The sequence below is a fragment of the Gavia stellata genome, chromosome 2 (genome assembly GCF_030936135.1).
Source record: "Gavia stellata isolate bGavSte3 chromosome 2, bGavSte3.hap2, whole genome shotgun sequence".
Classification (NCBI taxonomy): Eukaryota; Metazoa; Chordata; class Aves; order Gaviiformes; family Gaviidae; genus Gavia; species Gavia stellata.
The window spans coordinates 92,392,310-92,418,758 of record NC_082595.1 but is presented as its reverse complement, the minus strand read 5'-3'; the positions used below and the strand labels follow the sequence as shown (position 1 = coordinate 92,418,758).

Sequence of the window (26,449 nt, the reverse complement as noted above, 5' to 3'; positions counted from 1 at the left end):
TTGAAACACATAATACAGAGAAAGATCTCAGTAAAGTGGAATGTCATGTCCAATGATGCTTACAGATAGATCTGCTGTATCTTCTCTCAGTGCAGGCTATGACATTGAATGCTTGCTTAGAAAATTTCGGCACCTGAGATTCAGTGACTCATAGGCAGCATCTCTTTCTCATCAGGGACATGTGTGTTTCACGTGTGATAAGTGAGTATTTCTTGTGTGAGTGGTGAACGAAACGTACCACTGTTTAGCTGTAACTAAAGAAGGTGCTTTTGTAAAGAACAAATTCAAGCTGTGACAATTTGTGCTTCTAAATCTGGAAATCCTCACATCAGCTGGGAGTTGAGTAAGGGGGCTGTCCTGAATGTCTACAGGCAGTTTAACTACACATCTAAATAAGGGATAGCAGTTTGCATCCCTCATTTATTCCAGTCACTGATCAAATATTTTGGTGTAGTGTAATGCAAACAGAACCACATGTCTAATCCTTTCCTTACAGTGAACAGTAGGCCACATCCTAAACCACTTATGTAGAAAAAGTCCTTCTGAGGCCATTATTCCAGAGCTGAATAAGCCCCGATGGGCTGATTCATGAGGAATGATGCTTAAGTATGCTCTTTGCAAAAGACTTCAGGCAGCTATGCCCCCCATTGTGTACAACCTCAGCCAGTGGGGTTATATGGGATTAGTATGCAGCTGACTTCTTGTCTGCTTTTCTATATTTCCTTTGACTAAATATCAAATTCCAGAGAAACTTCTTGATAACATATTACTTGTTAAAATGCAGTGCATATTTTTTGTTTTAATTAGGACTGGTTTTGGTACAAAGATTGAAGTTATGACACGTTTATGTCCTACTTTTTGAAAACAATTGATAAGTGTGTGTTCTAGGAAGGACAGTGCAATAAGTGTAATCACAGTCTTTCTGATTTTACTTATTTTCCGTTTGCTTCCCTTCTGCTTGCTTGCCAGAGACTATAAGGTCCTGGTGTCCTTGGTCTGCTGCTAGGGAAGAGGACAGACCTGCTGACCTCCTTCCTTTACCCTGGTCCCGATCTGATCTTTCCTCGCAGTCCCTCGCTCACCTGTGTGGCCTCCCAGGAAGCCTGTTCAGTTTGCTAATCAGGCAGAAAATTATTTCCTGGTTGTTTTTGCATGGGTTTATTGCTGGTCCTGATGAGTTGGTTAAATCAATTTCTGAGCTGCTGAGAATATGACAGCCAGTGCAAGCAAGCAGCAAGACCATGAGACTCAGAGCCAGAGGAAAGGAGGTAGGCAGAGGTGGAAAACACAGTCACCTTCTTTCAGCAGGAGAGAGATGTGAGACTGGCACAGCTGTGACATTTCCCTACATCCCTGCGCTGCTGCCACCTCGCTGTGTTACTTACAAGCAGCTTTTAAAATACGGAGACAATTCGATTTAGCGAAATACAGTTCAACATCCCATTACAAGTTGCTTCCCTGTGGAAAAGAACATCCTTCATGACCACAGGTTCAACTTAGATACAGCTTTCAGCATTGACTGCTGAGGCTGAATTTGGTCAATCTTCTGCTTAAACTTGTCAAACAGTGTTTGGATTTGTTTTGCCTTCTCCTTTGGTCAAAAGCTATGGTTTATGGATGGAGACTGGTCATGTTAGTCACAAAAGACTTGTACTTTGTTCTGTTTTTCGTGTGAAAAAATACAAAATTTTTTTATAACATGATTCTTCTTTCTTTATTCTACAGCGACCTAAGATTTAATAGGATTAAAGAAATCCAGCCTGGGGAGTTTAGACGGCTTAAAAACCTGAACACACTGTAAGTTCTTTTTCAACCCTAAGGTCCTTTCCCCTTTTGATTTAATATGATTAATTTGATAATGTGCCAAATTTGCTCACTTATCACAGGTAAGCAGTCTCACAATTTTCAGCTGTCATATTTACACAGGTGAGGGAAGTAGGGTTTAGGCCCAAAGTATTTGAAAGCAAAACCAGGTATATGTCTATTAAAATAAAAAAAGAAATTATTTACATCCTCGTGTTTTATTAACATACTTTAATTGGAGGTATGAAAAATACAGACCGTTACTGTATAATGTTTTCCAAGTTGTGCTAAATTACTTTGGTGGAATATCACATAATAAATCATGGAGTTACAACAAAGCTGCTCAGAGGCTTAGATGTGCGAAGGTGTTGCAGTTACAAAATATTTGACAAACTCTAATGTTTTGAACTTTCCTGTCCTGATGTGCTCGCCAGGACTGGCAGGAGCTGGAAGGTTTTATTCCTACTGAGCTGCCTTTTACAGAGGTCTTTGTTATCATATATGTTTGTGAAGAAAAGTCTGTGTTTTCTAAAAGACTTTTTACAAACTGTAATGCAAATAGTATGTATATTTCAGGTTTAACAAAGTATCTCCTTTGTAATTCCTTCAAACATCACTTCTGAAACAAATGCATGCATGTTTCTCTTTAATATATTAGCAGACATGAGGAGGAATTAAGATGGACAGTTATTTTTACTTTTAAATGTACGTAATTTATGACTGCAAATTTGACTGTTTTCTAGAACACTAGTGTGTGAACTGAAATACAGTAGTGATATCAGTGGGCTTTGAATTGCTATTGTCCTGCAAGCACATAACAACAAATATATTGAGACATCTTATACTGTATATTCACACCAGAAGAAATGATAGGACTTTCCCCCCCAAGCATATTGTCCAAATCTGTGCTACCAAGATGTTTTTACTAGCTATCCCTACTTCCAGTCACCTTTGATCATACCTCTGTTTGCAGTTGATCCCCAGTTTTGAATTACGATTTCTGTCAGATATCCAGCCTCAAGTTTTAACTGTCCAGATCACTGATCTGAGATCCACAAGTCCCGAATAAAGGCAGGATTCATTAGGTTTGGATTCCCTTCTCTTCATAAAACCACTGCATGAGGGATGAGTGCAAATCTGTGAAGACAGATAGTTGTGTTCCTGTATGATGTAAAGGACCCAGTAGACAGAATATTGCTAAGAAGCATCTAGGAAAAGTCATTTTAATGCTCCTGCTAATGACAAATCTTTGTTAATATTGATTTTATCAATTTAAAACTGATGTGTAGACTTGAGACCCAGATGTTTTTTCCCCTTCATCTTCATCTCAGATACCTACAAAAAGCCACATTATTTCAGTTTTTAGATTTTTTTCTTTTTTTTTATTTCTGTCTATTTTTTTCAGAGTTTTCTCCTGCAAGGTAATGACTGAGTAGCTGTAAGCACATCACTTTTTTCTTCTAACAGTTACTGTTAGGGGAAAAGCATTTCATTTTGTTATTTTTTTGTTTTCCTTTTAATGCTACATTACACCTGCTATTATGCTTTTTTCCCCCTACTGTTCCTGCATGTTAAAATAAACAGCTGTTCATTTCTTTTCATAGGCTTCTAAACAACAATCAAATCAAAAGAATACCTAGTGGGGCATTTGAAGACCTTGAAAATCTGAAATATCTGTAAGTTAAATGATTGTCACTTTTTGCATCAATGTGTAACTGAACTTCTTCAATGGGAAAGTGTTTTAATCTGAGATTGTGTTTTAATCTGACTCACTATATCAGGAGATAAACTGCTTTCAAAATCTGTGAAATTAATTTATGGGCTGGAGGCAACTGTGAATCTTTGTTTCTATACGTAGGTGCTTTGAGATTTGCTGGTATAAGACTGTGATATCTGAAGGCAGTAGATTTTAAAGGACTTACTAGTTGCTGTTTCCTATATGCAACTTAAAAGATGATTTAAAAAGGGGTATGTTGAAAGGTTTCGGAAGTCACCTCTTTAAAGGTTCACTGAAACCTTCACACAGGTACTTTTTAAGTTTGTGTTTTGAAAAGTGGTTTAAAAGCAGCTAGTCCAAGATTTGTGTCTGCAGAAGCTTGTAACTTATATAAGCTTTTTAACTACTCTTAAATTGTTCACTAAATGCAGTATAAATTTGTAAGAGAAAAATTCAGACACAAAATAGAAAAGTAGCGATATGATTTGCCATAAGTTCTATGTCTTCAAGCACCCTGTATATTTTAAGACTATTCCCTCCCATTTTTAACAAACATATCACGTGTATTAGTTGTCCAACTAAAGAAAAGGCATCAAAAAATGTCATTTTTATCTGTATAAAAGACTGAAGCTGAATAGTATGTTGTCATGGATTGCCAGCTCTAGTCTCTGGAGTCGACCTTATGTAATGTCATGTAGAAAAGTTTCACTCTGTTATCTTGGAGCATGTACAGCATTGCCTGAATGCTGTACAGAAAAAAATGGTCACTTTGAGTTTTCATTGTTTTGGAAACAATTCAGAAGCTTAATTTTCCATCAAGTTTTCAAGAATGCAGCCTTGCGAGGTGGGAGAAAGGAGGAAAATAAAAATCACATAAATTTGTGCAGACACATTACCTGGTTTTCCAAGCTGTGTTTGATTACATTTCCTGGTCTCATTTTTATGTGTATTGTCTTTCAGTAATAAAATTGTTTAATCTATATAAGAAAGGAGGAAAAATAATACTGAACAGACTATCCCCAATGGATTATTAAAGTCCATGATGATTGTATTTGTTACAAGATGTGTTTGTATGGTGGATCTGGGAGTGGAGTACGTAAGGTCTAATTCAGGATGGCTAAGCTTCTTTCCATAGTCAGCAACTGTGCAAAAATACTACTTGGTTCTTATTAGTTCTTTGTTTTCACATGCTTGCCTTTGCCTAGCTGTAGTAAACCTGAGATAAAACTCAGCTACGCACTCTGTTCAGTTCAATAAAAGAGTGAAAAGAGATAGCTGAACTATGATTTATTTTCATATACATGTAATAATGTTTATCTATATCTGTATTGTTAAGAGGAAGATCTTTTCCTTTTCCTCTTGTTCCCTGGAAAATTTGAATATAAAGTTCAATGTGTTAGTTCATTCAACTGCTCTTCTTTAAAGCCATCCCCCATTTTGCTAAAATAAACTTTAAGAAGATCTTTTTGCCTATTTCAATGGCTGTGATATAAATGTTTAACTTTAAACTGTACAGCCTTAAAGTTATAAAAATGCTGGTGCTGGTCAGATAGTCAAGACAGAAGGCTTAAATGTACCAAATAAATACAGTTCAGCTGTGAAAATTTCAGCTGAGTAAGTACATGCTAACTGTATACTGTGGAACAAAGGGAACAGAACAGACCATTTTTTTCTAGTAGGATCAACTGAAGTAGAAATTAGGGGGGAGAGATTGTACAAAAGTTAGAAATATTGTTTGGAATTTAGTATTATAAAGCCAAATCATCTGGAATAATTGAGGGTTTGTATGGCCTGATCCTATGGATATTTGCAAACCTAACTTGTGTTGTCAGTTTTTATAAAATGAGCTCATTGGTCCATTATGTTACTTGTGTTCTTATGAGAACTCAAGTACTGGATTGCAGATGGTTCTAAAAATGTGTAATTCACTCAGTAATTTTAGAAAACCTGCTTTGATTTAGCAAAATATAAGTATATATAAATACAAAATGTATAATTATTAGTAAATATTAATATGTAACTATGTATAAAAATACTTGTAACTATATAGTTATATATAAAACATGTAAGTATAAAACATAATACAGTATATTTATTTAAAAAAAAAGTCAGTGTCTGAGAGATAGATGTCAAGGCCCATTCCTGTAACTCTGCTGAAGATTGTTTTTGTGCTTTCAGACAAAACTTCTTTTGACCAAGTGTCAAAGAAGCCCTAGAATTTTCAAATGCTTCTTTGTACTATTTCGTTCTGAAATTGAGCTTAGAGTTTTATGAGTTATATATGTTTTCAGAATTGTCTGTCTGAAGAACAAATTTTGACAAAGAGTGATACTTTCTCAATTTTCTGTGCATGAAAAATATTCATCATTGTAAAAGTTATTCTTTACATTATAAAAAGAAAATTATGCACCTATGATTTTTGAAGCTTATTTTTAGTAATATTTGTTTTCTTGTTCTTTATATAATTGAAATTTTGACAGTTCTATAAACAGTTTTGTGTGATCTTCATGTGCTCTTTATGGTAATAATTTGTCTTTGAATGCATATACTAAAAGTTGGAAAGAAAGAAATGTAATTATTATTGGTTTGCTATGAAACCAAGAGGAAACTTTTTTTTTCATGTCTTTCTGCCTTTCTGTCTGTCTGTCTTTATTTCATATACCTTAGTGTTCGCAATATGGTTCTTTAGTAAGGATCAAAAAGGCATTAGTAGCTTGGACCCCATCCATAATACAGTTTCTTTCTGTACTTCAGTGTTTCTGTATAATGTTTAGGGTCTTATATTCCCCCTTCTGCAAAGGATACTGTAAATACTCCTGTCTAAAATAAACTTTTAAAGTTGTCTTCATATGAGCAAAATAATTGGTAACATGTTTATAATTTGTTGCTCCTGATACAAGATGTATATGTATATGTGTACATCATGTATATGGTACACTGAATATGTTTAGTTGAATTCCTGGGAGTTATTCAGTTTACTGACTAGAGGTGGTAGTACACAAAGATGAGAAAGAAAAGCTTCCCAAACTTATAATGTAGATGCAGGCAGATTTGTGGAAACTTGGTAGGATAATCCTTCCTGATCCTGAAAATCAACAGTTTATTCTCCAAGACAGAAGCTAATTGGGAATAGAAGGTAGACACATACTACCGTTTTAACATGTAGGATGTTAGAAGATTTGGAATCAGTAGTAGAAAAAAAGAGGTTAAGTTAAAAAGAAAGAATTTAGGGAAAAGAGATGGAAAAATATAAAATACAGATTAGCGATTAAAAAAACCTTTCCAGATAAAGAGAACGTACTTGATATCTACAGAGCAGTAAACTAGAAGCTAGCGTGAAGGGAATAAAAATGGAGAATGAAAATAACTTTGGCAACAACAGTGATACATGTTCACTTAGTAAGAAATGGAGAGGTGAGGAATCAGACATGACGACACTGTGATAAGCACATGATAAATGGATATTGAGACTGTATGAAATGTATCAGTTCTGGAAATACTAAAAGGGAACATGCAAGGTTTGTTTTGCCTTTCGTGAATGAAGTAGTAGTGGTAGAAGATACGTTGTAGGTTTGCTGCAGTGCTGAGTTGATGACCTCACCCTTCCAGAAATGGGATTAGGTTCATGTTTCTTCTGTGCTTTGTACCACTGTTGCTGTCATGATCATGTTGCTTTGTCCTTTGCCCACCTTCAGTGATTCCGGATCTCATTTCTTTGCAATTCATGTTGTTAATTCCACCGTCTCCTTTATGTTTCTATATAAATCTCTCTTTGCTCTATTTCTTTACTTGTCAGGTTTAACTCTACAATGCCTGATATTGCTATTACTTTTTACCTTTTTTCTCTCCAGTTCCAAACAACTATATCTGGATCTTACTTTCCTTAAATCCCTTGACTTTTAATATGGTCCATTAAGAAAAAACAAACAAAAATTATCCTCACAGGGGATCTAGAAACTTTTTAATTAGAACTACTTTTTTTTCTATTTTCCTGATAACTGGTTACCTGTTTGTTTGTTCGTTTCCTAAGTATATGACCAGTACCTCTGGCCTCTATCAGCCTTGCTTGCATTTCTGGAAAAATGCTATTTTTTTAAACTCTTCTGAAAACAGTTAGTAGTAATTGTAATCAGAAAATAATTTAATGTCTTAATAGAATATATCCCTTTGTCATCTTAATCCACTGTTTATTCATTCTTTGTAAAATTCTAATGGTTCAGTTCTGTAAGAGAGCTTTTAGGTAAATTAAATGGTAAATTACTTTTTCCCTAATTATAATCTAAATCTGTTTTCTGTTAATGTAACTGGGATAATGTTTTTGTTAAAGATTAGTGCAGTGTTTACAAAGTTTTACTTGTTAGGCACAGTAGCATTTTAGAAAGACGTAAATATTTTTTGTGAGTGCTACTTATTTGTATTTTGTATTCTGTCATCTCTCTCTTCATTAGGCAAATATTTATATATTTTTTTTCTGTTAATATCCTCAGGGAAACGTCTATGCAATTAACTGAAAGTCTAGTTAACACACCTGTCATAGGACATATGTTTTTGTAGCCTTCGGGTTGCTGGGGTTTCTCTGTGGAGGGGGGACGTGATGGACTGAGGTCATTTGAGTGTCCTGCAGCTGAGGGTTTTCTGATCAGAATGGAGAAAGTTGTAGTTTAAAGCTGAATCCCAAATAAAGTCCCACTGTAGTGGCTTGATAAAAGCTCCAAAAGGGGACATGAAAGGCTGTTCCTTTCCCTGCAGTATGGTAGTAAAAGTCTGCAAAACTACAAAGTCATTATCCCAGTCTTCCTCTAACCCACCTTTGTTTTTCACTCTGCCTTACTTTGTCTGCAGAAAGTAAATAAAAGTTACATGAGTGATTCTGGTAAAACTTTTTTTTTTAAAAAATGGGATTAATTCAGATTTATTGAATAAAATTATTCAAATGCCTACAAGAGATACTTAACTGAGGTTGGTTATTAAAACCATCTTAGCCCACTCTACTTCACTGGTCTAATCGGAAGTTTAGTACTCAGAGGAATAAGAGGAATTTCCACACTGCCAAGTGGAGTGTATTAAGAAAGGTAAAGAACACTTTAGCTGTTCAGACTTTGAAATTTTCTAAGTGAGAAGAAATTTTCTCGCTGGAAAATAAGATAGGAATTTATTATCATACAGAGAAGAAAATTAAGATAAATCTGAGTCAAAACAAATATTTGAATACTTGTGAAATAAAATTTTTTTCAAATAGAATAAAAAGCAATTCAACATCCAAAGTGTGTAATCTATTCTCTCTCTGTTCAAATTATTTTTAAGGTTTTTACAGTAATTTCACATGACAGTATTTTTTTTCCAGATTAATTTGTTCATAATTTTGAGCATTTTAAGAACCTCTGAAATTTTTGCCTCCTTGTTATTCTGTTATTGAAGGAACTCTGCTTTTTGTTCAGATGCGTATCTATGTTACTTAAACACACCTGAGTGTCTGTATATTAATGTGTTGGAATCTCAGCAAGCAATGCATTGTAAAACTAAATTTAGACTCAAGGGAAGAATGTTACTCCATATTGTCCCCCAAAGTTGTCATAAGTTGAACATCAGATACCTACAACTTTTTTCCTTGTTAGGCCCTATTGTGAAATGTTGCCCATTGTCAAGTCAGTGTAAAAACTGCCACCAGCTGCAGCAGAGCCAGTGTTTTATCTATTGCATCAAAAGAAGTTTGCAATATTTCCAGTAAGTTACTGAATACTGTAATAATAGCAAAGCCAAAATCACTACTAATAAAATGCCTGCTAATAAAGCCATTCGTGGTCCAAAGTCTCTTCATCCCTTTTTCATAGAAATCCATGCCTGATTAACTGAGTTTCAAATCATTTGTCAAATAATTGTGAGAAAGTTCTTAACTGCGAACCTGTTCCTAACCTAACGCAAAAAGAGAGTGACTGACACTGAACCCCAAAAGTATTTTCATTTGCTGCCTCCATGCCGAAATTGCAGTCATCAGCTAAACTGTGTGATTTTTTCTCCCAACACCCTCTCACTAAACCATTCATGCTGTTAAAAGCATGATGAACGTGAGCACATACACTGATCCATCCTGATTTATTTTAATTCTTCAGAAAAGGTATAGACAACACATGTGAGCATACTGGTACTTTGCATAAGTTTATTCTATTTATATTACAGAGTATCAATGGGGACCTAGTGTCCATCTTCTACACAGTGATAAAACACATATACAATGCTGTTTTATGGATGCGATACCAATATTCTAACTTGTATTTTTTGGTAAATATTCAAAAGGTGACATAGGTGGAGTTATAGAAATTCTCACTGTTCTCCAAATCTAATAAGAAGACTTATTCCATCATAATTTGAATATTTGTACCAGTATTCAGATAAGATATTTTAAGGAAAACAAGAGGCCAATGGCATCCCCAGTGTGTTCTGGCAAAGGCACTTCTGATGCAATTCTGTCCCATTGAGTTGAATTTATTTTGACTTTTGGCAAGCCCATCAAGAAACTGAGGGGCAAAGAAGCAGTAAGTAACAACAGTGAGCACTGGGAAGCCTAAGACCGTCTGGGTGACAGCCTCAGGGCCTACAGGGCCCCAAACTTTTGTCTTTCCTAGCAAACATTTGGAATGAAATCTCAAGGACAAAGTATTTTTATGTGTATGTGTTTAGTTTTTGTTTTGTATTTTTTTTCCTAATATGTAGTTGAAAAACTGTCTTCATGTGTCAACTTAATTCTTCTTTTCCACCTTCATGTAGCTCTTGTTTGTGTACTAATATTACTGATTGTTTCTTGTTTCAGCTATTTGTACAAGAATGAAATCCAGTCAATTGACAGGCAAGCATTTAAAGGACTTGCCTCTCTAGAACAACTGTAAGTGCCTTTTCTCTTCTGTGCTGTCATCTCCATGGTTCCTCTGCAGAGGAAAAGTGCACGCCTTGATCCGTACATCCTGCCTGCATGCTCTGCATGTCTGCACTCCCTGGGTTGTTAGGAAGAGCCCCATAATCATTTGCATGTGAAAAAACAGAATTGATCTCTGTGTCAAATTCCTAATTTCTGTGTTTGTCTCTTATTTGTGATTTGCATTCCCGGTGTCCCTATACATTTTACATAGCTTTGACGAAGAAGAAACATTATTGTGGAAATGTTGAAATCTAATGTGTATTGCTTAGAGAGATTCTGATTTCATTTCTGTAGGTTTTATAACATTGCAATTCCTTTGACTGCAGCAGTTACTTTGTTTTATACAGCATAACTAAAGCTGAATTAGTCTCTTGAAGTTTAACCCAGTTTTGTTATATTTTAAAACAAGAAAAGATTTTAAAATTAAAACTTATTATTGATATGTGTTAATCATTGCCATATACAGATGTTTAAAAAGTAAGAAAGTTCATTTTTTGTAATGTAGATGTTTCAGTAATGTCTTCTAGAAAGTTTGATCAAAATCATACTCCTTTTCCTGTATAATGACTAAAGAATAATTTCTATTGAAAAAGAATGAAAAATGCAGTCCTTGGCATGACAAAACCTGGTTGTATTGATTCCATTAAGTTTAACGATCTTTTGTTTTATAATCAGAAAGCATTGCTTCATTGTGGTAATGTTTAGAAAAACAGAAAGAGCTATAAATGCATACCTGTTTCACAGTTTGGCTGCCAAATGACCATACTAAACCAATGAGTTTTGTAGCATATAAATTTTGGGGGCTGAACATTTTTCTTCTAGGACCAACATAAATTTTGAAACTCCTGACAGTTATCAGTCTATTACAAATTTTCTATGATATGTGCCAGTTTCCTCATTACTATAAACCTCTAATGGAGATTAATGGACACAGTGTGTATCTGAAAAAAAATGACACTCTGGATCGGTACAAAATCATACAAGCTCATTTTAGAGGGCAATAGATGCCTTTTGAAGGAAGAGCTTCTACATAAAATGAAAGTGATAATTATAAAGCATATATAAGTAAGTCATTTTTTTCCTTAATGCCTTTCTCTTCCTCCTGCTCTAGAAATGATTACTGCAGCATATTGACAGCAACTGGTAGGGCTTACTTGCATGCTAATAGCAATTCTTATTTTCTGTGTAGAATTTTAAATATTGAGGCCCATTTATTGAATTACTAATGCTTCCAAAATGTTATTCATCCCCATGCCACAAGCCTGACATGCTGCAAGTGGCAACATTTGTCCTTTTTTTTTTTTGCGCTATTTCCTGTTGATTTATGTTATGACTGAAAAACTTAAATCACTTTGGAATATTAACACCTTCTGAATGTAGTTTTCTGCTAGGTTGCAGTTAAGCCTCTCTGCTTGCAGTGATATCACACTGTATCAGCTTAAGCTCAGACTTGAGACATCAACATTATTCTGTATGAAATTAAGTTTTAAACAGGGTTCGAGTGTCATCTCTAGCTGGGAAGTATGGAAATGGAGCCTGGCACAGTGACTGCTTAGTGACTGCCCTCGTGTCGTGGCATCGGTTGCCGCAAGCAGCGTCAGCGGCTGGTCTGGTGAGCTGGTTACTGCCCTGCTGGGTGCACATCAGAGAGCTCACTTCTTTTAGAGCCCTTCTCCTGGGCAGATCTTAAAAAGAAGGTTCACCAGGTGGGAAAACAGGAGCACAGGAAGCCAGTGACAGGCCTGGAAATAAATTTAATAGAGGGTATGCATTGAGATTTGTAGTTTATGAGAGACTTGTCGTTTATGCATCTTTAACATAAAAATAGGTTCTGACTCTACAGAACTCTATTACGTTATCTGTGGCAAAAGACTGTGTTCACAAGACAAAAGTTTGTCTTTGTGAACAAGATCCCAAGTCCTCTAACTTCAGTTTGGGACTGTATCAACTACTCAGTCGATGTTTCCACATTTGAGGCTTCTGTGGCCTCAAGTTATCAAACACATTTTGCTACTGGATGTGTTGACTCAGCCAAATGCTCTTCTCAATGCTCAGCAGAGTTCTCAGAAGTAGATGCTGTGGTCCACATCTCAGGGAAAGACTTGATTCATAGTAATTTCTTCTACTCCAATGGAGCAGAATGAAACTGATAGTTGCTTTTTTTTAAAAAAAACGAACAGCAGAGCAAACACTTTTACGTTTTTTTTGTTTTGCTTTGGTTTTGTTGTTCTTTGAGATAAACTGTAAATATAGTTTGATTTAGGAGGCCTGTTGCATGTATAAGGGAAGAAAAAATCCAGTATTTACTGCGGCTGGCAGGATCCTTCCTAAACCTCTGCGGCAGAATTCTTAGCTGCTGATGTAGTAGAAATATCTTTTTCTTCGGAAATCTCTGCCAAGAGAATAAGATCTTTGAATCAGATCTTGAAACTTGCTTGTGCTAGAGTAAATTCTGAAAAAACTTAGCAGTTTTAGATGCTAGAACACACTGAGCTATACATATTTCATCATGGTAGGGCATGAAGGGAGAAAATCAGCTGATGAAAAGTAGCTTCATAGTACCCATTTAGACCCTGTTAAATCTGCAAGACATATGTTTGGGTCTGGCAAATGCAACACAAAGTTGCAGGAAGCTTGCATTTTTTCAGAGCAGCAGCCAGAAGGCAGCCAGAGCACCCAAAAGGCAATGAAAGCTGCCTCTATGCGCTTGTGCTTAGACAACTGCTATATGCCTCTATATGCCTGTGCTTAGACAACTGAATCCCACCTAAAATGTCACAAATACCTGGCTTGGGAGGTCACGAGTTTGCTGGATCTGAATCCCAAAATCAAGCTTTAAATGCAGTCTATTTCCAGATGTGTGTATGTTGCTTTTCTTCCAAATATCTACTGTATATTTTGAGATCTCAGCTTAAGAGCTGTATGTATCTGGGACAAAAAGTATTCTCTGCAGTCCTTAACTAGTGGGATTCCCAAATACTAATGGAATTATTTAAATCTGTTTACCTAATCGTAGTGGAATACTAATTATGCATTTTCTTTTAACTTTCATATTAACATAGTAATTTTGCTCTTTATAAGCTGTTAGAGTTATGCTGTAGTTTGTGTACACATGTACATATTTTGGGGGAAAATAATAGATAAAACATCATCTTACATATAGTGATGCAGCTTGCTATATTCGTTTTATTTCCCTCAATTCAATTTGTTTTGTTTTACGTTACAAAGAGTTCCTGGTTTTTCCATAACTGTATGTGAGCAGTCATGCACATTTAACTTAGTGGAGCATGATTAAAGTCTCATTGCTTCTAAAAATACCTATGGTAAGGAACAATGAAAGAGAATTAATTAATAAACAAAGAAATAAACCAAGCCAAAAGGTATGAAAGGGGCCTTGAGAAGTACATCCCTATTATTCTAAAATAAGATCAGCTAGGGACAACAAACCTAGATGACTGGAAACAGATATTTATCTGGCCTTATTTTAAAAGTCTTTAAAGAGAGGATTCCATAATCTCCTTAAGTATCCTGTTCCAATATTTTATATCATTACTGTAACATCTTATTTAATTCTCTTTCCTTGTGGTTTAAGCCTGTTACTTCTTGTCATACCCCTGGGCAGGGAAAGCTCTTTGATAAATGTGGGAAAAATATGTTTGTTCATTCTCTTTCAAATAATCAAAATGGCAAATATGCTATTTAAATATTCAGGACATAGATTATACTCAACTAATGGATTTTAAGCACTTCCCCAAAGATGTGGAGATACTATTTGAAATGAACAATTGGTATATATGATAAAAGTAATCCTCTACAAAAATATTATGCTACAGAAGACATAATCCTAAATTTAGTGCTGTGAAAAATGCCACTGGGACTGAATTTTACCGTAAATGTTCATCCTCCAAGATTAGTAATAACAAAGAGAAAATCTGTACCATGCTTATTTGATCAAATCTTTATCTTCCTCTAGGTGTGTTTGGTTTGGACTTTTTTTTTTTCCTTTAGGTATTTCTTTTCCTTCTGTTTCATCCTTGATAGTGAATTTAGAATTAAAAAAGGAAGACACAGGGATATTTAAAAATTACTCTTGCATGCTTTTTCTATACATTTCCATTATGAAAGTCTTTTTTAATATCAAATTCATTACATCATACTACTGTTTTTAAGAGCATTTTATACTCTGAACATAAAAGATGTCTATAAAGACATGTCAGTGTGAGATTATTTCCTGAATATGATTACCTATAAAGTGGATTTCCAGTCCAAGAAATTATCATATTAATTAAAATAGTAAAGATCCTTTAAAAAAGCATTAAGGTCGTACATAGAAGAAAAGAATGTAGGTGATAAACCTGAGTGATAAAATGTGATTAAAGTGTAGGGCATAAAGCCAAGGTTTTTTTATTCCTTTTATTGTAGACTTACAATGCAATCCGGTTTCTGCATCTATTTTTTTAAAATTACACTTGTTGCTAATTACTTTGTCCACATATTTAACACCTTGTTCTGTTCATAAATTGCCTTACAAGTTGCTCAGGACTTTTTTGAGGTCATAATTTAAAGACCTGCAAAACCCAACTAGCTTGTCATATGAAGCAGTTATGAGTATTTTCCAGTTGGACTTCATTATTTGATTTTTTGAGCTACTTTAGGCAGCATGATTTCTGATGAGGTAAAGTTAGCTGTTATAACGTGCTTTAGTGCCTGAATTATTGTAGTTGTATCTGTGATGATTTGAGGTTGTAAAAAAGGCAAGATTTATAACAAAAATATTGGTCTAATTAGACTGATTAATTTGTTTGGAAAAACAAGATGAGTTTTCAGGCACATAAAGTATTCTGTACATCTGTAATTATAGTAGTCTTGAATACAAAATAGCAGTTATGGGCTGTTGCTTTGAGTTTAATGATGTGTACATCACTTAAACTATCTGAGAGAGGTGTCCTTTCTTTTTATCTCTTTGCTAATCTCACCTCTGATCCATGGACCTGAAGAAGGCATTGTGTGCCTCAATGTGCCTGCTTCTACCAATGTTATTTGTTGTTCTAGTCGGAGGTATTACTTGTATCTACAAATCTTGCCTTGTCAATGCTAAAGTACAAGAGATTAATTTATTGGGAAGATAAGGAGATACGTTTGCAAGGTGCTCATGAATCATAAAAATCCAAGTAGAATTAACAAAGTTAAACAGGAAAAAATCCCTATTCGCTGCGCAAGAAGTAGTGTATGTAATTTTTTCCAAAATCAAAGCTGCTTCAGAAGAAGTAACAAACCCTATAGTTGTGCCTGGTTTTTCCCTTCATCGTCTTTCACTGCAGTGATCCCCACCTTGCCTTGCCCCCTCCCAAATGCTGCTGATGCTGGGGAGGTGGGCGAGCAGAGCCCTGGCTCCTGGCGAGCTGTGCCTGCCCACCTCACGGCCGGGCCCTCCCTGCTCGTAGGGCAGATACTGGCCCCATCCTGCCGGTCCTTCCTCAGGGCTGGACCTGACTGAGGTCTCTGTTCACTCCGCTGGCGATTTGAATGAACCTTGGAGGAAGTATCTGCCTTTGAGATGTCTGTCTTTTTAATTTAGATAAAATTGGCCTGTATTTTCAGAAAGGACATGAAGACTGGCAGGCATAGCGTGATTATGCACTCCTTTCCTTATGCAAACAGGATCATAGTCTATGCTCACTACAATTTGTGGCCACGCGTTGCACTGGCATTAAGCAGACTTGACACTCCAATGTGCCTGATCACATCCGTGCTGATTTATTGGCTTTTTCTGTGGTCCCCATTCATTGCTCCCTGGCATCGCTCACTGGCTCACGCTCGGGCTGTGCTGCTGCTGGCAGGGGATCTGGGAAACTGCCAGGCACGTGCCTGGCTTCCCCGCCGCACGCGCCTTCCAGGGCTCGCTGCAACGACTCTCTGCCGTAATCGCTGCTTGTTCCCGCTTTCCTCTCTGCGGCGACCATTCGACTCAGGTCAGGGAGCAGAGCACGTGCGGTGTTTCAGCACAAGGGACTTCCCGTGTCCTTTTACTTTTCATGCTGAAGGACTGATTTTTCACAGGAGATTTTGGGGTCTGAGATTTTATCTTTGTTTTTAAATGATGGGGTTTTTCGTTCTTCAGCCCACAGTGATTTCTATATATGCACATTCTCCAGATGTTCCTGAGTTTGTCAGAGGTCAAATAGGAAACTTTAGGAGGTTTGGATACATTTAGATATAATCAGGGTCCAAAATCTATAAATCATTTTCACAGTTCCTTGTGCAAATCTTATCAATTACTTCTTGTTTTCTCATCTGCAAGGTTGTGGAGTACCTCCACAACATAGTCAAGACTGGAATGATCCCACCTTTGCAGTCCATTTTCACAGCAGTTACAGATTAATAATCTGGTTAATTATCTTGTTACATTGGACTTTTTCAGTTTTATAGAATTAACAGCTGTGTAATATTTGTTGCTGTGTGATATTAATAGCTTACATAAGCATCAGCAGAGCATGAAACAGAGCATAGCTGTGGTAGTTAATTGTACACCAATTGCTGGGAAGCCCTTTGTCTAAAAGCAATTCAATCAAACTTTTTTTTTCTATTACAAATTTGTTTGGCTTTTGAGCTTTTGAGAGCGTACATAGCTTTAAATGCCAGTATTCATGGACTAGAGCAGGTTACTTCTCAGCATCTTTTGAAATTTTCACTCAATGTAATAGCAATGAAAACAGTTGCTCACTAAAAATGTTATTCTGTTCGAAACTGTAAATGTTTTCTAAACAATCTGTAACATTTTCCTGTAAAAAATTATAATTTTCTTTTTTCTATATATATTTATTCAAGTATGCATACTAATGAAAATTAGAATTGGCAAAAGAGTGTTCAAAGTAGTATCTCCAAAATCTCCAAAGTAATCATTTTCAAACAGTGTTTTTTGCACATATATGTACAGACACACACACTATATAGTGGTCTGCAAACCCTTCTTGTTTGTCATGTCTTGTATTTCTCAGATTCAAGTACAGGATTCAGTTGGTAACAGAAGAAAGTTAAGCCACGACATCACTCTCACCATTTACATGTGTAAACTGTGTAAACAATAACAAATGGTTTATAACATTTCAACTTCATTAAGAAAACTGTTTTAGTATTTTTCTTTTTGTTTGACATATTTTCAGGTATCTGCACTTTAATCAAATAGAAACGTTGGAACCTGAATCCTTTACCCATCTTCCAAAACTTGAAAGGCTGTAAGTTTGTTTTTGTTTGTAAGATTCAGAAGTCAGCTTGCTTCTTTGTTTGAATTAAATCCAGTGTTTGAAACTGGAAAATAATATTTTTATCATTCCCATAGTTTATTTTTAATATAATTTTTTTGTTTTAACTACTACATAGTCTTTGCCAAGAACACTTTGGTCAGGCTGACCTTAGAGGCATGCAGAAGTGAGCATGGCCTGTGGTATATTTTTCTACTGCAAATCTATGTCCTAAAGAGCTGTGATAAATGTTTGGCCTAAAATAAATGTTATGAATGAAGAAGTAGAAGATTTATATTATGACTTTTTTTTTCTTTTTAGTTTCTCATTTGACTGCTTATGAACTCCCTTCCTTTTGGTTAATTTGTCTTTTTATGGGTTCTTTTTCCCCATATGGATACACCAAATACACCTTGGAGGCTGCTGTGGTTTAACCCCAGCCAGCAACTAAGCACCACACAGCTGCTCGCTCACTTCCCCCCTGCCCCAGCAGCATGGGGGAGAGAATCGGAAAAGTAAAAGTGAGAAGGCTTGTGGGTTGAGATAAGAACAGTTTAATAAATGAAATTAAAGGAAATATAATAATAATAATGATGATGATGATGATTGATGATGATGAAGAAGAAGAAGAAGAAAAGGAAAATAACAAAAAAATAGAGATAAATAAAACCCAAGAAAGACAAGTGATGCAAATGAAAACAATTGCTCACCACCCTCCAAATGATGCCCAGCCCAAACAGTGGTCCCCCGGCCAGCTTTTCCCCTAGTTTATATACTGAGCATGACATCATATGGTGTGGGATATCCCTTTGGTCAGTTGGGGTCAGCTGTCCCGGCTGTGTCCCCTCCCAACTCCTTGTGCACCCCCAGCCTACTCGCTGGTGGGGTGGGGTGAGGAGCAGAAAAGGCCTTGACTCTGTGTAAGCACTGCTCTGCAGTAACTAAAACATCCCTGTGTATCAACACTGTTTTCAGCACAAATCCAAAACACACACCCATACTAGCTACTATGAAGAAAATTAACTCTATCCCAGCCAAAACCAGCACAGAGGACACTTAAAAAATAGCAGCCAATGAATCGCTGAAAAAGGTTAAATAGTTTTTATTTTGTAAAATTACTTTCTCTTAAAGGACTTCCAGAAGAATGTAAATGAAATGATTACGTCTCAAAATCTGAATTATTACATGCATATTTCTGTGCTTTTTAACAGATTTTTGCATAACAACAGAATAGCTCATTTGATTCCTGGAACATTTAGTCACTTAGAATCTATGAAGAGACTGTAAGTAAATTGAATTATTATTGAGCTAAAGAAAGTTTAAATAATCTAATTATACTGTATCTCATCTTGCAATATTTATCTTGCTTGCAACTGCCTTTCATTGTGTAATTGTTTTATATATTAAATAATTTTTCCTAAGCTGTGCTCCAGTTGTTTACATACATAGATTAAGACCATTGCTTCATATCCTACCCTCTTTAGTGATTGACTAAATCCTTTTGTTTGTTTTCTGTCTTGGAATTATTTGTAATCATACGGTTTTGTTTTGTAGACTAAGTAATACATGGATCCTTCTTTGGCTTTTTTCCCCCCTCTTGTCTATGTCTTATTGGGTGATTCTTCTATGATCTCTTTCAATATTTGATTATTTTGGTATTTTCTTTTAATTGTTTTACTTATCTTTATCCTTATTATAACATGGTTATAAAAAGGTGCTTGGTGGTTTAAGAATATAAGTATTACTTTCAAAAGCAACTCCAGAAACCAGTTCTTGAAATGCCATTAGCTTGGAAAATTAGAGGCTTCTTAGTCCCTCAGCAGCATTTGAAAACTTGAACGCAGTAAGAGTACCATAGTAAGGTGACTTTCAGAGGATTTTCTATCCCTCCCTTTGGATCTTCACTGATCTAGGATAAACATTCTTTACATTATCCAATACTGCCATTTAGAGAAAGGCAGTCATGCATGCATACTCCCCTTTCTGGGAGGACTGCTGAGGGTGTGCTGTGCAGCGAGTCACAGCGCCAGCTCTACAGGGGAAAGAGATCACAAGGGGCGTAACAGCAAGATGGCCCTGAGGCACTGCTCGTTTAGGACAGTTGTGAAACTGTACCTTTGACTGTGGGTGAAAGGTAGAATAAAGTAAATTTAGATGATGAATGCACCTTCCATAGCAGCTGCTTCACTCATACCTCCCTTAAAGTCCTGTGGAGTTCAAGTGAACAGAGAGAGATTCTTCTTCACCTAATACCTAGGTAAAGGGGAGTTTTAAAAGTGGCTATTAGTGGAACAGGACACTGGGCTAGACTGACCTGGTGTCTTCTGACCTTATCCCTGACCAGCTTATCCCTAAAGGTCACATTGTGACTTTCATGTTCCGGATTTAAATTCTACCAATAACATCTGATATATTGGGAGACATTTGTACAGTAGCTTGTAAAACAGTTTTGCTTGTTCTTTGTTTTCTGTAGGAGAACAGGGAAGAAAAAATATCTGGGCATTTGTACAAGAGGTTAAAAAAAAATTAAAAGGCAAAATGATCAAAAAGTTTACGACCCTCAAAGATATACCAAACTGAGGTTGCTTTGCCATGCAACTTTATTTCCAAATTTTATATAGATATATTTAATGGTACAGATTTCTGTCCTTAATGTTTCTTTTTCCTACAGGGCTCTCAACCAGAAGTGCAGTGCTCCATGTAGTAACAGGGCCCTCCACTACTGGAGAGAAAGTCAACAGAATTTATGGGTTCTCGTTATCTGCAATAGGCAGGTGTTTTATGAAGTTACTGACCCACTGAACTCAACGAGAGCTTAATGCTTAAATAAAACTGTGGGTCTTTGTCTCAGTTGACTGATCAGCAAAATGGGAAGTTGTAAAAATGTCAGGTTAGCTGTGAAGTTACTACAGTAATAAGTATTAAACAGAAGAAATGTGGGGAGAATGGTATAAGTTCCTTATGTAAGCAAAGTTGGTATAACAGGTAAATAAAAACTGATTTATTCGCCGAATGCTGGGGTTAAAAAAGAAACGTTGTTTAGATGCTTGCTATGTTGAATGCAGTCCTACCCATGCAGTAAAAATAATATGCATTTTTGTAATAAAGACTACCAGAATGCATATAAGCAAGTGACCGTCAGCTGTATTCCATATTGCTCGTTGTTTGTATTCACAGATAAAGGCACTGCTGGTATTGCAGAACCATTTTGATCCTAACAAAATAGTCGGAGCTTGCTAACAGGTGTTGTGGCTGCTTCTTGTTTTGTGCAGGCGTTTGGATTCAAACGCCCTTCACTGTGACTGTGAAATCCTGTGGCTGGCGGAGCTGTTGAAGACGTACGCAGAGTCGGGTAATGCTCAAGCAGCAGCTACCTGCGAGTATCCACGAAGGATCCAGGGAAGATCAGTGGCTACGATAACACCAGAAGAACTTAACTGTGGTGGGTTTGCCACTTCCTGCTGGCTTCTTTAATGTGTCAAATGTACCTAAACTGTATTTTCGTTTGTTTTGTTAGAATTTTTTGTTCTGTTTGCCTCGATAACACTGACCACCTCTGGTCAATATTGGTTATTTCCAGAAATCTCCCTGTGTTCCTTCTCAGTTTTTGTCTGCTTCTGGCAGAACTGATTGCTTTTACTCCTCAGCCTATCTTTAAATAAACAAATATAATCATGTTCAAAATTTCTCTTTGAGGAACTAAATGTGATTATCCGCAAAGAGTTTATTTTTCCTTTTTTGTATTTCAGTTTTGATCATAAAAGAATTGTCAACTAGGGTCTTTGGTGTCACATTGTTTGGTGTCCTTTATTCCCTTCTGTACAAGGGAAAGGGAAGAAAGAAGCTGTACAGAATTGCTCCTGATTTCACAGATCTTATTGTTTGATATTATTGGAATTGGGGTAGGGCCACTGGATTTCTTTTTTACTCAGCTATACTTACAAGGAGTGCCCTGCACAGACACCGAAATCCTCTGTCACTGAAGGATTAATGGATAATCACTTTTATTATAATCCTTTTGTTTATCTGTATTCCTTCAGCTTAGGGGTGCAAAGGCTTGGCCCCATGGGCACCCTGGGGCTCAGCCTGCACCTCTTCTGTTCCAAAATCAAAATGCAGATTTCTCATCTAGCTATGGGCAGTTGCCTCCCCAGCCACGTGACGAGGCCGAGATATAAAATAAGTAAATTGTCCTTTTGGTTATTTGTTGGATATTATTCTGATCATCAGAATTATGACCATAAGCATCTACAAGGTTCTTGAAAAAGATAGTAAACAGTGGATTTGGGGCAAGGATAATTCACATGGCATCCTACCAGCTCTCTGCACATCTAAGGAGCCTGAATATGGAAACTGCAGGAAGCAAGCTGGACAAATTATTCTGTAGGAGGCAGGTTAGGCACTGATACTTATCTAGAGGAAGTTATTTTAAATGGCACTTGTGCTTGCTGCTTTAAAGTTTTTCCTTCATAAACAAATTGAGCCTTTGTTCAAATAAATAAAACAGCTACTCTAGAACCTGATACAAATTTGCACAATCCATTTCCAGTCTGCTAAAAGGTCCTGAGGAACAATGGAGGAGGTCAGAAAGCCTGCAGTCACTTTTGCATAGGGAAATGTACGTTTAATCCTGATTAAGTGTATAAATATTTTAAGTTAAAACATTTGTGAAAAATATTTTTCTACAAGGTGTATGGAAAATGTTTTATTTACCATTCTTTAGCAGTTTTAAAACAAGTAAGAGTTCCTTATACATTTTATTGTTGATACAGAGAGGCCAAGAATTACATCAGAGCCTCAGGATGTGGACGTTACCTCAGGGAATACAGTGTACTTCACTTGCAGAGCTGAAGGCAATCCTAAACCAGAAATTATCTGGCTTCGAAACAAGTAAGTTTAAAAGAGGAAGAGAGAATCTTGATGTAAGTATGTTTGTCTGGGTGTGCGTACATTTCTGGGTGCATGTCCACATGCATTACATGCCAATATATGGAATAGTTGCAGCAGAAACATATTATAATTAAAAGAAGTATATGAAGTAATAATGGCCCATATCTGTTTTATTAGTAATTCTAAACACTTAAGAGCTGATAACTTTAGAAAATATTAGTTTATGACTATAATATTATTAGTAAGATTTTCAACTGTAGTTATACATGCAAAGTTGCTCACACCTGTAAATCATTTATATATGTAAGTACCAGGCAATCCAATATGGATGTGTTGCACGTGCAGTTTGTGGGTTTAGCTAGTGTTTGCATACTCTGTGCGGATCTATTTGCATTACATTTTGAGGCAGAGCAAAAGCTACTTTTTTAAAGGACTCCAGCTGGGTACGAGTTAGGTTTCAGAAAAGGTCTTCCCTGAACCCCAGCTCCTCGGAGGCAGCTTTCCTCCAAGGTGTAGCTCCATTCCAGGAGAGGAGAGATCTATCAATTTCCAGGCTCCCCAGACCAGTACTTGGAGGGCAGGCAAGTGCTTATATCAGAGGATTGTAGGGTAATCCAGGTTGGAGGGGATCTCGGAAGGTCTCTAGTGCAGCCTTCTGCTCAAAGCAGGATCATACCAGGTTGCTTAATCCAGTTGTGTCTTAAAAGCTACCAGGGATGGAGGTGGCACAAGCTCTCTGGGCAACCTGCTCCATTGCTTCTCCTCACTGCTTAGGGGGTGAAGGGAAGGGCCTATAAAGGATGTGCATCTTCAGCAGCCCAAGGGCTAGCCTACTGCAGAGTAGCTGCTAGAGCTCTGCCCAGTGCCTGGCTCCCTCCAGCAGCACTGGGCACAGCACTATTGAACCAGCCATGTGGCAGCACGTTGCTCCCCCTTAAACTGATGTGAATTTACAATGGACACATAAATTGTGAGTTTACCACTAGGTTAATCAGACTTTGGCTTAATAATGCTCTTACACAAATGGAGAACCCAATGTGGAAAATATATTCCCTCACATTTTATATTAGCAAATGAACCATTTTAGTTTGTTAGTTGCTGATAAAATGGAACAACGTAGAGTCCTGGTTCTGTAGCTTTGTGCTGATGTCAGTGAGAACCCCACGTGCAGCAAGGGTACAGCGTTTATGGAGTATGTCAAGAACTGAGCCTTGAACTTGGATGGTATAATTATTTCTTTAAAATTTTCTTTGGCTCATGTACTTTTTATAATAAACAAAGAAAACATGTATTCAGAATGCACATATGAAAGAGTTTTAAGAAGAAACTTGAGCTTGGGGTGTGGGATTATTGACTCTGGCTTGTTTCCTGGCTGCATGAATGAGAGCAAAACTCTTTGCAAGGTAGTGAAGTATGGCAAGATTTCAGTCAAAAGCCATTGACCTATTGAGCGGTATGTTGAATAGATCAGCGGTCAGGCTGGGTTTTGTAAATAAGGGGTGAGATCTCATCCCTCCTCTGTGCTATCTTCATCATATAGTGAGGGATGGAGTGAGAAACACTTTCTTTAATAAAACCTCTAATTGTTCTTAGTTAATATCACAGAAATGTGTCCATGACATAACCTGAAGACCTGATTAACTTATGTTTCAAGCCAGTACAAATTATAATTATACAAATTATCATTAGTGCTCCTCGAGCAATCCAGACAGAGATTAGCACAAAGATGGTTTTATAGCAGCTAACCCCCTCTCCTACTGGAAAGTATCATGAGTGTTGAACTTATGTTATATACTTCCAGCGGAAACATTTTAAATTGATTTGCCAGTTAGAACAGCCTTAAAAGAAAATGTGACCAAGTATGTCTATTTTATTCACTGTTCTCCCTGTAAGCTTTTTCTCATAGAAGTATTTTGGCTTTTCATTTTGAAGATGTAATACTTGCATAAGCAAAATTGATTCATTTTTAGTTTTTCCTCTTCTTCTTCTCCTCTTTAGGAGAAAACTAGAAGTTCTATTATTTTACTTAACACGGTAAAACTTTTTTTCCCCCAAGTTATTTTGGGTAATATATTTTGGGTTTTATTATTTGGCAGTTTTCTGTGCTTATGATTTAAAGGTTTAACTCCAGCAGATTCTTTTCTTCACAGTAATGAGCTCAGTATGAAAGAAGATTCCCGTCTAAACTTGCTAGATGATGGCACGTTAATGATTCAGAATACTCAAGAAACAGACCAAGGCATTTACCAGTGCATGGCAAAAAATGTGGCTGGAGAAGTGAAAACTCAGGAAGTTACTCTTAGATACTTTGAGTCACCAGGTAAAGAACATCGTCTGAATTTTGCATTCAGATAGAGAATTGTTTTGATAATAAGATTGCTAAAAATAAGATGCTTTGGCTCTTGTATGTTCTTGACACGTAGATTTCTTGTGCTTGGGCATATTGAGAACTAGATCATGACGTTATAATATCCCTAGAACAAAAATGCAAATCAGCTAGTTAATTAATAGCTTTATTGTAGTGTGCAATTCTGATGATAGTCGTGTAGGCTGTTTGTAGAAAGGTTAGGAGAAGAGGCTGTTGCATTGCAACATTGCTCAGTGCAATAATGTTCTCTCTGGATACCTGAAAACCACAAGCTTCCGAACAGGCCAGTCATAAAAGCTGTGGCAGACTCTGTGCAGCCATCCTTGCCTAGGAGCTTTTTAGCCTGAATCCCTGTCTAGGCAGTGCTTCATGTTTGCAAGCACTAAATTCCTGTCCAGGACTGCAGTGTTTAAATTCCAAACTTTGCTGTGAGAAAATTTTGTTTTGACACTCCACATCAGGTAAACTTAAAATGTCACTTCAAAGCACACATGTAGCTGGGAAAAGTTACTAAAATGTAGCTTAATCAGTTTTGTCTTTTTGTGTACTCATGGCAATTTTTAGCCAGTTTGTTTTCTGGGTCTCAGTGTCTATGCCTCTGAAGGGACCTTTATAAAGATCAGCAAATGAGAAGGAAAGGCTTGAAAATTGTTTTAATGGGAGTTAAGAAAAAACATCAGTGTAATTATATGAGCTTTTATTTTTTATCTATTGATATTTATAAATGTCTGCAGCTAGATTAGGTTTAAAGCGAGGAAGAGTTTGCACCAAGATTAGAAGTATGTTGGAACAGAGCTATTAAAAAACCCCCCAAATTCCCCAACTATTGCAATATTCAGCTAAATTAGTGTTATGTGAGCTAAAAGTCATATATAGACATTGCTTTTTTCTCACAGCCCGACCAAGTTTTGTGATTCACCCACAAAATACTGAAGTGCTAGTTGGAGAGAGTGTGACCTTGGAGTGCAGTGCAACCGGGCACCCTCAGCCGCGAATTACCTGGACCAAAGGCGACAGAACCCCTTTACCAAGTGACCCTCGCGTCACAATAACTCCGTCTGGAGGACTTTACATACAAAATGTGAAGCAGGAGGACAGTGGCGAGTATACCTGTTTTGCAACTAACAGCATAGATAATATCCATGCAACTGCGTACATCATAGTCCAAGGTGAGTAATGTTAAACTAGGAGCGACATGCTGTACAACATACTAGGAAGAGTATATTACTTTAAATTGTGTGGTTTTGTCTTTTTTTCTGAATTGTCAGAGCCGAACTAAATTCATGAGTTTTTTCTTCTAATTACACTATTCTAATGTAGTCCATAAGAAAGTTGCTATACATTTCACTCAGAGTAAGATAGTACATACTAATTCTCTGAAAGTTAAGTTTAATTGATTATTCTCAGAAGTTAATAATTGGTGTTTTGAAATGTTTATTTCTTATTATGTTTTGTTTGCCTGTAGGAATAAACATGCAGTGTCGAATTTGTGGGGGATTAAATTTTTTCTGTAACAG

At 36.6% G+C, this 26,449-nt stretch overlaps 1 protein-coding gene across 1 annotated transcript in view; it reads left to right on the top strand.

Annotated features, from left to right (window-relative positions):
- The window catches only part of PXDN (peroxidasin), a 90,054-nt gene that overhangs the window by 29,261 nt on the left and 34,344 nt on the right, over positions 1-26,449 (top strand). The window contains exons 2-10 of the mRNA XM_059829558.1: positions 1,726-1,797; positions 3,408-3,479; positions 10,329-10,400; positions 17,597-17,668; positions 18,886-18,957; positions 20,947-21,116; positions 22,447-22,564; positions 24,715-24,884; positions 25,829-26,101. Of these exons, the coding sequence (XP_059685541.1) occupies positions 1,726-1,797; positions 3,408-3,479; positions 10,329-10,400; positions 17,597-17,668; positions 18,886-18,957; positions 20,947-21,116; positions 22,447-22,564; positions 24,715-24,884; positions 25,829-26,101 (1,091 nt within the window). The remainder of the gene's footprint in view (positions 1-1,725; positions 1,798-3,407; positions 3,480-10,328; positions 10,401-17,596; positions 17,669-18,885; positions 18,958-20,946; positions 21,117-22,446; positions 22,565-24,714; positions 24,885-25,828; positions 26,102-26,449) is intronic.